General features: G+C 39.0%; 1 protein-coding gene across 1 annotated transcript; it reads left to right on the top strand.

The window, feature by feature from the left end:
• The first annotated feature begins 4,897 nt into the window (after positions 1–4,897).
• On the top strand, positions 4,898–11,879 carry manf (mesencephalic astrocyte-derived neurotrophic factor). Its single transcript, XM_012817817.3, has 4 exons — positions 4,898–5,092; positions 9,119–9,246; positions 9,371–9,512; positions 11,435–11,879. The coding sequence occupies exons 1-4, from the start codon at positions 5,002–5,004 to the stop codon at positions 11,617–11,619; spliced, it is 546 nt and encodes a 181-aa protein (XP_012673271.1). The 5' UTR covers positions 4,898–5,001; the 3' UTR covers positions 11,620–11,879.
• Positions 11,880–12,925: the final 1,046 nt, after the last annotated feature.

Genomic DNA, 12,925 nt, shown 5'->3' with positions numbered 1-12,925 from the left:
TAAGAGTCCAGGTCAGGTGGGGGTCCCGGGCCTTGTTAATAAGGCCAACTGCAGCCGGGAAGAAGCTGGTTTTGTGGCGTGAGGTTTTGGTCCTGATGGACCGCATCCTCCTGCCGGAGGGAAGAACCTCAAAGAGTTTGTGACCCGTACCTATATTTGAGCATTTAAAGGGGACTTATTATGAGTGTATGAATGTAGTCATTTTTAGTGTAGTAAAGGTAGGTGGTATGGCTTGTTTGCTGGTTAACATGAGATGGCTGATGTGACATAGGCTACGTATATTACCTTCTTTTGTTTAAAGTGCTTACAGATTCAGAGTCTGGTTGTGTGTTTTGGCTGACGTTTCAAACTAGTTTTCCATAATTTCATTGTTGTACACACGTTATCATTGTTCAGCTTGAATGTCCGTACTGATATAGCTTTCCAGTTAAGTTAGCTTTGCTAAATTATGTTTGAGCTCATTCCTTAAACTGCAATTTAATGAGGCGTCAAAAGTTTCCATCGGAAATATTGTTAGCCAGCTCACTGGCAAATTAGCTAATAAATCGACACTGAGAAAGCTAATACAAGAACATTATTATTTGTATCTTTTTTACATATCTTTTTTTATGTACCTTAAAAGGTGAGCTAAATGTTGGTGGGGAGTCAATTTGACAACAGAATGAAGTCATTAGAAATTGTACTTCATCATGGTTGTTGGACTTCTGTATTCTAATTAAAATGCATTATGCAACTGGCAATTCAGTGTACAAATTGGTCATGTAATATGACAATGCATTTTGCAACTGGCAATTCGATTTGCATTATTTTGATTCAAATGTAAAGGTCAATACTTGTTTTTTGCAGTTTTTGTCATTCGCTTTGGTACATTTCTCAGATCAGAAGCAAAATTCTCCAAACTGTTTGTTCAACCTCCACATCATCTATTCACGTGTGCACATCATAGCATCAATTTCTCATTGTTTTGCACATTTTGAAAATGCTTTATGCTCTACAAAACATCTAGGTATCAATTCAGTGTGTAAGTCATGACATGCAAATGGTTTAAACCAGTTATTGTTTCCACAATTACTACACACTTTATGTCCATGAACTGAAATGGAAAGGAAGGGACCCCTGGTCAGGAACTACCATGCATTCTGTTTTAGCAATAGCGAGGTTACAGCTGTGATATCAGTGGTACACTGCTCTACGGTGTTCTCGACATCGCCCACAATTAGTAGTGTGACTGGCCGAGACTATGTTTCTCAGGTATATGTCACCGTGATCATGATTTTCAATACAATATTTTTTTTCTGGTCCACTGTTTTAATATTCTCGCTCAGCCAATCTGTGCTTGTACGGATCCTGGGGAGGGCTGGCCCTGACAGTGTTGTAGACCTAGGCAAGACTTTACATTGCCCCCCCTCCCCTGATACTGATTCCACTGTCCTTTTGAGGCCATTTTTATTTCACTTTAGAGCTTCGGATTTTTATTGAAGAACGTAATTAATATGATTGATAGATCCATGTAAGTACTTCATATGATCCAGATCTGGAGAAGAAATACAGAAAAATGACCAAGATATTCATTTATATGCATTGATGTTTGCATACTTGTTCATGAAACATGAACTGTTGTACTAATTTTGACAGCTACTGTATATCAATGCTCATTATCTATGTTGTTAGAGCTCCCCTTATGATGTTACCTAAACACTAGCCACGTCTTTGCTACAGTGCAATATTAAATATGCCTGTGGATAATAATATAATGTAAAAACACACTCAGTTGCTTAACCCTCCTATTATGTTCAAATTTTACTCACCTCTATTATCCTTGGGGTCAATTTGACCCCAGCAATTTAAACCTCCAAAAAATGATTCAGGTACTTTAGGTTTGTTTGTTGACTACCTAAATAGCACTTTAAATAAAACAATACCCCCACCCATCCCCCTTATACATCCAGAATACATGTTACGCGACTAGGGAGAAATATGCAGATCACCATAAAATCTCACTGATTGACCTAAAATTGGAAAGAGATATCCTTCTGGTGTTTTATGCCTTCATATTATTTCTAAGTACATATTGTTGTTATCTATAACATTTGGAATAAAAAACTATTTCTGTTATCAAGAATAGTAACAATGTGATGAAAAATGTGATTGATATTTCTTATATATTTTATACAAATAAAACAGCCTGGGGTCAAATTGACCCCAAACAACACCTATGCGTAAAGCATTTGTACAGGACATTGAAAACATATCATCATGTTCATTTTGTGTTTACCCAGTTTTCCCCATTAAATTAGGAAAAGTAAATATGAAGCAAAAAAAATTATGTCAATCATTTATTTAGAGACGTTAAACATTGAATGGGGTCAAATTGACCCCAAACATAATAGGAGGGTTAAGAGAGGGTATGGGGTGGTCAAAATAATACAAATACTTGTCAATACGTTAGTGACGCTAGTTACCTCAGGACTCCAGAGCTGCATATAAGTATATTTATTAGACAAACAACAACAACAATTGCAATCGGGCTCACTCCCAGAATAGACAGAAGTTAAGCGTTCAGCAGGGATAACCACGTGGTGGATCTCTGTCGTCCGAGTCTAACTGTCTTGTAAGGATGGCGGTTTTGCACAAGGTCAGAAGAAGCACAGTTCGACCCTTCAGCACAAGGCTGAAAGTGAAGCAATGATAAACACATCGCACAAGGTTTATATAGACAGAAGTTTAGCGTTCAGCAGAGACAACCACGTGGTGGATTTCTGACGTCCGAGGCAAGGATGGAAGTTTTGCAATGTCGGAAGAAGCACAGTTCGACCCTTCTTATCACTTCTGGTCTAAACATGCTCTTGTACATATGCAGACTAAGTGGCACCTAATAATCTAAGTTACACACACACACAGAAACACAGTAACGCCATGTTCCTGCTTTCACAAGCACATGATTCATACAAGGAATAAATGAATACAAGGCACTTGATTCATATATTCTTAAGTCATTAACAGTGCTTGGAAATGATCTCCATCAGTTAGTGTGTAAGACCTGGCCTCGAAGCCAGCTGCTGTATAGCTGCAGCAATGCAATGGCTAATTATGTGGTCAGTGTGTTTTTCTCTGTTGGCTGTGCTGTGCTGTGCTGTGATGAACCCTTAGGCTAGCCTGTTTGATGTACAGTAGCTAGTTCCTTTATACGTCTAGGGAGTGTAATTCATGTCAGAATGTACAACATATAACACAACAACATATAACACAACAATAGTGCAAATAGATACAAATAGTACAAATAGCTAATATATATATATATATATATATATATATTAAGGGTTCAACAAAGTGCTGTGGTATAGAGTACAAGTATTTCCCTGAGGTGCATGGCAATAAATACAGTAACATTTTGTTTATACACATGTTGCCTTGTCTTATCTGTTGTTGTGCCTGTGCACTTTATATGTTTCACCGTGGGAGAGTGGGAAACGTTTTTATCGATTCCTTGTATGTCTGACATGCAGGAAATTGACAATAAAGCTACTTTGACTTTGACTTTGACTTTGACTTTGACTTGTAAGGTGACTGAGACGGCATAAGTGACTTGAAGTTGAATAAAGGGATTCATAGAGTGTATTAATATTGCACATTGAAATTCCACGTTTAGTGCATGCCCGTGTTTAATGTTCTGATGGCCGTCGGGAAGACACTGTCCTTTAGACGCGTGGTCCCTGCTCTGGAGGACCGGTACCGTCTGCCCGATGGCAGGAGAGTAAACAGGTGGTGGCCTGGGTAAGATGAATCTTTCATGATGTTATTGGCCCTGCCGAGGTAGCGAGAGTGGGCAATGATTTCCAGGGAGGGAAGTGAGCAGCCAGGGATTTTTTTGGGCTCTGCTGATGACCCTTTGGAGGGCTCTCTTGTCTGCCGCAGTGCAGCCGCGTTGCAGTAGGTCAGTACAATTTCGATAGTTGTGCGGTAGAAGGCCACCATCAGTTTACACTCTAGGTTGTTTCTCCCGAGTACTCTCAGGAAGTGTAGTCGCTGCTGTGCCTTTTTGACTGTCTCTGACTGAGGTGTTGGCAGACCATGAGAGGTCATCTGCTAAGTGGGCTCCTAGGAACTTGAAGGTGTGGACCTCGTGGTCATTTCATGCTTCCTCTGTCCTTGTTCCTCCAGCTTGTGCCCTGGGAATTGTTTCAAGATCATGAGCGGTGTCTCATTTGTTAAATATTCTCAGAGGAACCAAGGAATGAGGAGAGAAAACCTATAAACGAGGATGAGTCGAGGAGTAGTGTAGCATCCTTCATGGAAGGGTTTTCAATTGGAATGCATGACCTAAAGTAGGAAATTCCCCTCCCATTTCTTCACATCTGTCAACCTACAACTTAAAATGAGATGTATTGGTTTATGAACGAAAATGAATTATCAGTCAAACGAATAAAACATCTTCATGTGCTTGAGTTTGTCATCAAATATACCAACTTTCATGAAACAGATGATTCTGTTGGAGGGTTTTATATCCACTTCCACTCCCCGCAATTGGTTTGTGGAAGTCGATAGGGAGTGGTTGAAGAGGCTAATTTGGGAAAGACCCGTTGATCATCACGGCAAGGCTCAAGCAACAACGAATTCAATTCAATTTTAATTATATAGCGCCAAAACAATAAAGTTGTCTTACGGCGCTTTACAGAGCCCAGTGCTTGAAACGTCTTCTTATGGCTATGGTCGGAAGTGGTGTTAGCCAATGGAAGGGCGACAACTGGACTCTGTCCCTAAAATGAATCTATTTAAACCTATCAGTAAACCCTTGTTGGAACAAACTACTATATGAACCAATTACTTACTGAATCGTGGTGAGACCACCAATGGGCTCTACAGGGGCGGGTCCATTTGAGTAGGAAGTTTGAATTAGTATCTTAGCTACGTCTCTTGCTCACCAACCGGCATACTGGATGCCTCAAAACTTGCCTTGTAGTTACTGTAACGTTAGTGATATCTGGCGATATTGCAGCGCTCATGATGTTATATTTAAGCAGTCTATATGTGGCAGTAACTCTTGCTTTGGTACCAAGTAGTATTGACGCTTTAAAAGACGGCGATTGTGAAGGTGAGTGCATGTACAAATATTTATTATTAACGTTACCTGCCGAATCATTTAGGTTCTTGAGGTCCGGACCCAGGTTTAGGTAATGATTTAAACAGGTTAGGAAACATGTTCGTTAGACACGTGAATCATTAGATACGTTAACGTCGCTACCCATTCATCAGGAGCTATCAGCTGTAGCCAGTATCATGCTGGTTTGGTATGTAATTGTTCTGGTTATGCCCAGGTGTTTTTTACAGAAAGATTGGGCTTATCTAGAAGTTGATGGTTTGGAGTGAAGCTCTACAATTTAGCCAGTTAATGTCACTCACCCACTTTAAAAGCGCTAGCTTATTGACAGTTAATATTACGTTGACGTTAGCTAGCTATACCCAGAGCCATGTAGATAGAGAGAGTCGCGTCATCTCCGCTACAATGTTCAATTTTTGTACAGCAATGGCGGACCGTGGAGCCTCTCAATAGTTCCCGGAAGTTAGCTGCAAATATTAGCAACGCAGTAGAGTTACAGCAGAATAGGATGTTTGTGACTGACTTTTAAAGAGTAAGACGTTTTAAGAATCAGGTTGTATATTATCTGAATCAAATTAACATGTGCGGTTAAAGTGTGTTAGTGGATTGATTTACCCCTCCAAATTAGTAGATTTAGGTAAAATTAACAGGCTAGATAAAGATACATGGCTTCTAAAAGTATTTTTTTTTTTTAAATTAGATTTCTTAAATTTCAGCATTATGCAAGGAAAAAAGTCGGCCTTTCACAGGCATCAAAATGGGCAACAAAGTTGTTATATAAATTGGAATATATAATGCATCAATGTATAGGTCTGTGGATGACACAGGGTATGAAGCACAAATCTGTGAACCCATGACGGAACATTTTTTTAAAGTAAGCCCTTAAATGGTGACTTCTGTTGAATTTGGGGAAAACAAATTGAAGTATGAGACTAGCGTAACTTTCAACAGATTCAGGATCTCCTATATTACTGCACTGAAGAATTACATGATAATGCTCTGACTGATAATTGTCAAATGGCTGTAGTAAATATGGGAATCTTCCCCTAGGCTAAAGGTGTTTACAATAGTAATGTCCCTGTCTGAGAATGGGTAAACGTACAGTAAACAGTATTCCATTCTCCAGCCTCAGCAGTACATATACAAAGACTTCATCAACTTAATTACATTTATATCCAATTGAGGTTATTCAATTAATAAGATAAAGAACAAAAGCTAAACCACAGGGAGATGGTAAATGGTCTGCATTTATATAGCGCTTTTCTACTCGTAGAGCACTCCGAGCTCTTTACACATTAATGAAGCAGGTATACATTATAGATAGAAACGGTAGTGCATAGTGAATGTTGCGCATAACCCCTATTTACAGTAAAGTAACAACACAAGTGATTCAAACTATAGTAGTCTAGTCTTCATCATCACTTTCAATAACACATTTTCGCTGCTTCTGAATTTCCTTTGCCTTTTTTTTTTCTTGATGTCTATCAATATCGCTCATTTTTAAGATGACGTCAGAGGAGGGCAATAATAATACTTATCAGACCGGCAGACCTGCGAGGAGGTCAATACGCGGCTGGCATGACTACCCATTAGCCAATCAGAATGCTCGTACTGTCGTTGCCATATAATAATCTACAGGCCTAATGACGAATGGATCTAACTCCAACATGTTTCAGTACCAAATTGATTGCAATGAACCATTAGCATGCTATGGGTTGCTAAACTATTCCAGCACATGACAGTTTTAAGGACTAGCCTAGAGGAGTCGGATGGGTCTATTTACCTTATGATGGATATGCTTTAATTGAGTGTTAACTGTACATTTTTAGGAAGTAAAGATCAGAAACGGCCCCTTCCCTGTCCATTATATTTTTCTATTCCCAATTCATTCTGCTGTAGATTGCAGGTGCCTGGCATCCAGACTTTATCGCATGATATCACAACTTGAACTGCCCATTCGCTTGTGAAATGTAAGAAAAGTGGGTGAGAGTTACTCCCTCTGCTGTGTACTTTGGGCTTTGTAACTTTGCAGACCGTTTACATGCACAAAAGGCTTTTTTTTTGGTATTTCATGTAATATTATATAAAGTGGACTCTTGTGTTAACCCTGGTTTGTTCAAAATGCACTGTAGTTGTGGTGCAAGCTACTAGTCATTTAAAAATGCCATTTAATGGCTATGTGAAGCCATTTAACACCATCCACAAGTGGTTGTGATCACTTCTAACTTAAGGTTTTGCTGATTTTGAGACATTAAACTTTGCTTCAGGCTATGCAGCAAGATGGTCTTTCCTGGTCGCTGTGGTTGTCTAGTTGCTATGCTAGCTAATGAAACTTAAAGAACCTTAAATGGTTTAAATGGCAGAGTTATATTTGCATGAAATGATAGCTAGTTCTCTATCAGTTGTCTCCTCAGTTTAACTGAAGGTAGAACTAGAAACCCTCAGGGTGCTTGTGCAGCTTCACATCAACACAAGTTCATATTCACTTCATATTAACATTAGTGCATATTACACACCCTAGCAACTACCAGCTGTTAAGGTGGTTCCCTAAGATAGAGATGACTAGGATTGTTCATAGTTAGGTTAACTGGCTTGAGACCTCCCATGTTTCACACCTCTCGTGGAGGTTCGAGCACTGTAGCATTCCGTTAAATACAGTTGGGATGGAATTAGGGCTGAACGATTAATTGCATTTGCGATTTAATCGCGATATGATAGAACGCGATTTTCTAACCGCAACGTTCGCAATTAAAAAACGTCATTTTTAAAAAAAATCATTTTTTTTTTTTTTTAAGATGGTACATTTTGCACACAGTGTTTAAAAAGTGCATGCCTAGTGTTTATACTTAAAATGACTTTTTAAAATTACTTAAATGCACAGTGGCAAAGCCACCGATTTGTTGTTCTTGTTTCTGTAATGAGCAGTTAAATAAAAATGTAAAATGTGGGAAAGAATATTTTACACTAAATGTATCTAATATTGTGTTGGTCATATTTAAATCATTCATTAGGTTTTGTTGGGAAAAAAAGAGGATAAAAAAAAATCGCATATTAAATCGCAATCGCAATATTTTGGTAAAAAATCGCAATTAGATTATTTTCCCAAATCGTTCAGCCCTAGATGGAATACACACAGCTGTTCACACTTATCCCCAAATAGTACGGAATTTTACTTACAAAAAACTAACAACAACAAAACAACTTAAACTGCATTCAGATGTCGGTGTGCTAATATAAATATTATAAATCAATGCATTTATTGACTTAAACTTCGAAATCGCAGTTCTGTTTCTCTGTATTTAACGCGTTCAAATTAACTGTCAACAACTTCCTGGAACTATTTGAAATCTATGTGTATCATGTGACACACACTGCATGGTTCTACATAATGGTTCTCTCCCATTCATTTAGATGGGAGCCTGATCTCTCCCATTAATTTAGATAGGAGCCTGATCACTCCCATTCATTTAGATAGGAGCCTGATCACTCCCATTCATTTAGATAGGAGCCAGATCTTGTTTGCCTGAAATAGCTGCTCAGAGGCAGCATTGCTAAGATGGCTGCCGAGTGGAGAGACCTGCCTATAAGGACTTTGGTACAGTGCAGTGGTGTAACTACAGGTTTTTGTTAAGCATTTGTCTTGCTTTCTTTTGTTTACAATGGCAAACCCAGAACGGCGCCAACATTTCCATCAGTGGCAAGAAAAAGTATTACATCTGTACCATTTCAAAACCAGACTTCACCCACCAAATCCCCAATACGTTTCTTAACGAATTTACAGAGATCCCGTTAGTGAGGTATTTTACAATGACAGCGGCGAAAAGGGGGAATTTGTTTCTTAGGCTATGTATTATTATACACTAAGTTGACTAGTTAATTGCTACGGTATTTATTTCTATATTGAATGGTGCATGTGTGTACCATATCCAAGGCCGTATGGAATGGTCTATTTTTACACCCCTATCAGAGGAGTGTAATTCCTATGTCAGATTATTAGCATGTTTCTCTTCTTTCTTGCAGTGTGTGTAAGTTTCCTTGGGAGATTTTATCAGTCGCTGAAAGACAATGATGTGAAGTTCAGCAGTGCAGAGATTGAGAAGGCTTTCATCAAAACCTGTAAGGATGCCAAGGGAAAGGAGAATAGGCTTGTGAGTATTTCCGTTACCCCTGGTAACTGGTTTTTGCATGGTTATGCATAATAAAGTAGTATGATTTTAAATGTACTTTGATGTTTTTAACATTTTTTTTTTTTTTTACTTTGACATTCTTCAGTGTTACTACATAGGAGCAACAAGCGACGCAGCCACTAAAATCGTCAACGAGGTCTCCAAGCCCCTGAGTCACCATGTGCCAGTGGTGAAGATCTGTGAAAAACTCAAGAAGAAAGACAGTCAAATCTGTGAGCTGAAATATGGTATGCTGAGTTGCTTTTTTACAAACCAATATTGATTGTCAGCACAGCAATGGGATTGTAGTTATGCACATGTTACCAGACTTTGTCCTAAATGCTTGTTTATGCATGGCATTAATGTGATTGTGGTTGTTGTCACCTAGACTGATACCAACATTTATATATTGCTATGAAAGCCTGCTTCACAAAAGGGGGAGGGGCTTAATTCCATGGCCAGATCCCTCAGGGCTCATGGATGGGGATTTGCATGAAAACCCAAACAAGAAAGAAACTTTGATTCAATTCATATAGCAATGCAAGAAAAGAGGGTGGGCAGTGGTGGTAAATAATGCACTTTGTGAAGCATATAAATTGGTCTTAATATTCCACCAGTCAGTGGCCAACTCTCAGCTCCCCAGGCCCCGCACAGTGTTCTGCAGCTCCTGCATTCAAAGGGAAGAATTATCACTGTTTGCTGACCAAGAGATTATTTTATTTACTTACAACAGTGGCTCTCAAACTAGGCTCTAGGCTCTCAAGACAAGTCTTAAAGTAACACTATGCAACAATTTGACACTTTTTGAGGTATGGTTTTATAGGCAACTAGTTTTGGTACCGTCCTCAAATTCATTTTGATAGCATATGGTCATGTGAAGGACAGATAAACACCTGTGTCTTTTCCCACTAGCCATCCAGGATATTGCACTATGTAGCTCTGTGTTTCCTGGCTGGAACACCTTGAAATAATGGAAGATAAGCTTTTACAGCACGACATTGCCAGCTATACTGCCAAAAGACCCCAGTTAGTGTGTTGGCAATCTTCTATCAGTGTCAACTGGGCTATTGGTGGTGTTTGCAAGGTTTTTGCATGCCTTTTAGGTAGTTAGCGTGCTAGTTTTGGAACAGAACTCCTTATTGGTGCTTTAAGGCTCTTTAGTCCAAGGCCTGCTGCACCCCCCCCCCAACACGAGCACAAAGGTGGTTGCTAGGTAGAGCAGGTATGCTTTTCTCTAACTAACTAGCTATTGCACTTGGCCTTGTCTTTTCTCTAACTAACTAACTAACTAACTATTTCACTTGGCCTTGTCTTTTCTCTAACTAACTAGATATTCCACGTGGCCTTGTCTTCCAGTTGTTCATGCATAGATAGAGGAAGTTCTTATGATTGCATAAAAACGTTGATGTTTTCAAAAGTGTTGTGTTTAGTGATGGGCTCCAAGAACCAATCTACACTTGGTACTGGTACCTGATTTAGCCAGAACAAAAATCCCGATCAGCTCCGAGGCTCTGGGTACAGCTGTTATTTATTGAGCATAATTCACTGTAATTCATTGCAAATGGCCCATAAAATGACACCAAGTGAATAGGAAAGGTCTCTCAAACATGTTCAAGAAGTGGTTCCAATCCGTTAAAATCTCATAAGAGTAAAACATGTTCTTCAGTATCTTAGCTTCTTAAACATTTTATTGTGTCGGTTGTTTACTGGTAGAATTATGTTGTCTGTTCTTGTATTGCATGTTTTGTTTATATTTGATATGAAATAATCATGTTAAGTTTTCTGCTGACCTTCCAAATGTCTGTGCTCATGTATTCAACAACCTCTTCCATCAAGGTAATCACAAATGAAGAATTGTGTATTGTAAGTGCCCCTACTGTTGCATAATAGCTGAAGAGTTTTTGCAAATCAAATCAAATCAAATGCACTGTGCTGTGCTGTTTCAGTCTGACATGACTTCCTCATTTTGCATTGTGTTTTAAGTAGCCATCAAGAATAAGAAGACTTATTATTATGCTGAAAAGGGAGGGTGGTTGTTATTACATGAAACTATTCAGCCGAGTCTCCATCATATCTCATGGCCATCTTTCTCAGATTTGATCTAATTTGAGATTCTCAGTATTAGTTTTGTATAGAAGTACTGAAATGCTGATGTCTTTTCCTTCTCCAGAGAAAGAGTTGGACCTAAGCACGGTGGAATTGAAAACCCTAAAGGTGAAGGAGTTGAAGAAAATCCTGGAGCACTGGGATGAAACGTGTAAAGGCTGCGTGGAGAAGAACGACTTCATCCGCAAAATCGAGGAACTCATGCCTAAATATGCTCCGAACGCAGCCAAGGCACGGACAGAATTCTAACGTAGCTCATTCTATTGAAATCCAGATCGTTTTGGGAGAAGCTAAACGGTATTGTGGGCTGATGTTCACAACGCAGCATTTTTTCTGAACCCTTACAGTCTGACAGTCTTGCGTATCTTTGTAAGGAATAGTCTCCTGATTTGAATGAGAGAGAAAGTTTTGCAAAACGTACTTGATTTTTATCACGATGTACCTATGTACAAACCGTATGTTTATCCCAGTTGTTCTATAATTTTTCATTAAAAAACCATAAAACCCGATGATGGACTAGACATGGACTGTGTTACATGCTTTCACCGTGATAATGATGTTTTTATCAACAACAACAAAAAGTGTGTAGATAAAAGGAAATATTTTTTGTATGCATTATTAGATTTTTGTAATGTTGGCATGTACATGTGGTTGTGCTTGCATCCATAGTACATGGGAAGCTGATGTAGATAGAAAAAAAAAGAAATAAAACTCAGCATTGTTCAATGACTTTATGCTCCAGTTCAACTTCAACACGGTTGCTGAGGTGGGAAGCCTGTTTGCTGTGCTCGTTGCCCTATGAAATCAGGGCTCCTAGTGTTCCTTGTGTAGGCCTGTTACTGTTGGAACTGAACTGTCAAAGCATCATGCCAATTGTATGGGAGGGGATCACCCAGTTAACAGTACAGGGGCCAAGTGGGGGGGCGAAACTGCGCGGGACCCCTGAGTGTTTGTCCCTTTTCTTATTATGTGATTGCACAGTCTTACACACACTCGCATGTCTCCAGTGTTGTGCTGATGTCCAAATGGTTTGATTCGGGGACTTGTAGCGCCACGACAAGCTGTTCACTGTCTTGCATCATAAAGATATACTAGGTCCACATGGAAAGTCACAAGTTAACATTGACAAGCTCTGTAAACTTTTTCATTTGAGGGAATGAATTTAGTTACGTGCTTAACACCAAACTATCAATGATTAACTGATATATGTTGAGCCGTTGAAAACTCTGTCCGTTAGAAATAACAGCCATAGAAATGAAAAGGTTCATGTCGAAAAACAAATTATGGTATGTCAATATGCTTTGTAGGGCACTTGTGGGGGTGTCTGACATTTCAGCAGCTATTTCATGTGAATTTAAAATGTTCTGTCTTATCTTCATGTGATACTTAGTGGTGTAGGTTAGTGCAACGTTTAATTTCAATGATGAGTGTTAGAATGGGGGAGAGAGAGAGAGAGAGCGAAACTCACGCTGTTAAATATTGGGATGTAAAATACAAAAATGTAAAGACAGAGAAAAAGCGAATAGATGGAGTAGAGTGTGAAGTCAGAAAAAAG

This window comes from Clupea harengus, chromosome 5 (assembly GCF_900700415.2).
Source record: "Clupea harengus chromosome 5, Ch_v2.0.2, whole genome shotgun sequence".
Lineage (NCBI taxonomy): Eukaryota > Metazoa > Chordata > Actinopteri > Clupeiformes > Clupeidae > Clupea > Clupea harengus.
This window is presented reverse-complemented; position numbering and strand designations above follow the sequence as displayed.

Excerpts from the sequence above, each read along its gene's own strand:
- manf (XM_012817817.3), top strand. The coding sequence starts at position 5,002 with ATGATGTTATATTTAAGCAGTCTATATGTGGCAGTAACTCTTGCTTTG. Across the intron at positions 9,247-9,370 it reads AGGGAAAGGAGAATAGGCTT|TGTTACTACATAGGAGCAAC; the intron begins GTGAGTATTTCC and ends GACATTCTTCAG. Across the intron at positions 9,513-11,434 it reads AATCTGTGAGCTGAAATATG|AGAAAGAGTTGGACCTAAGC; the intron begins GTATGCTGAGTT and ends TTCCTTCTCCAG.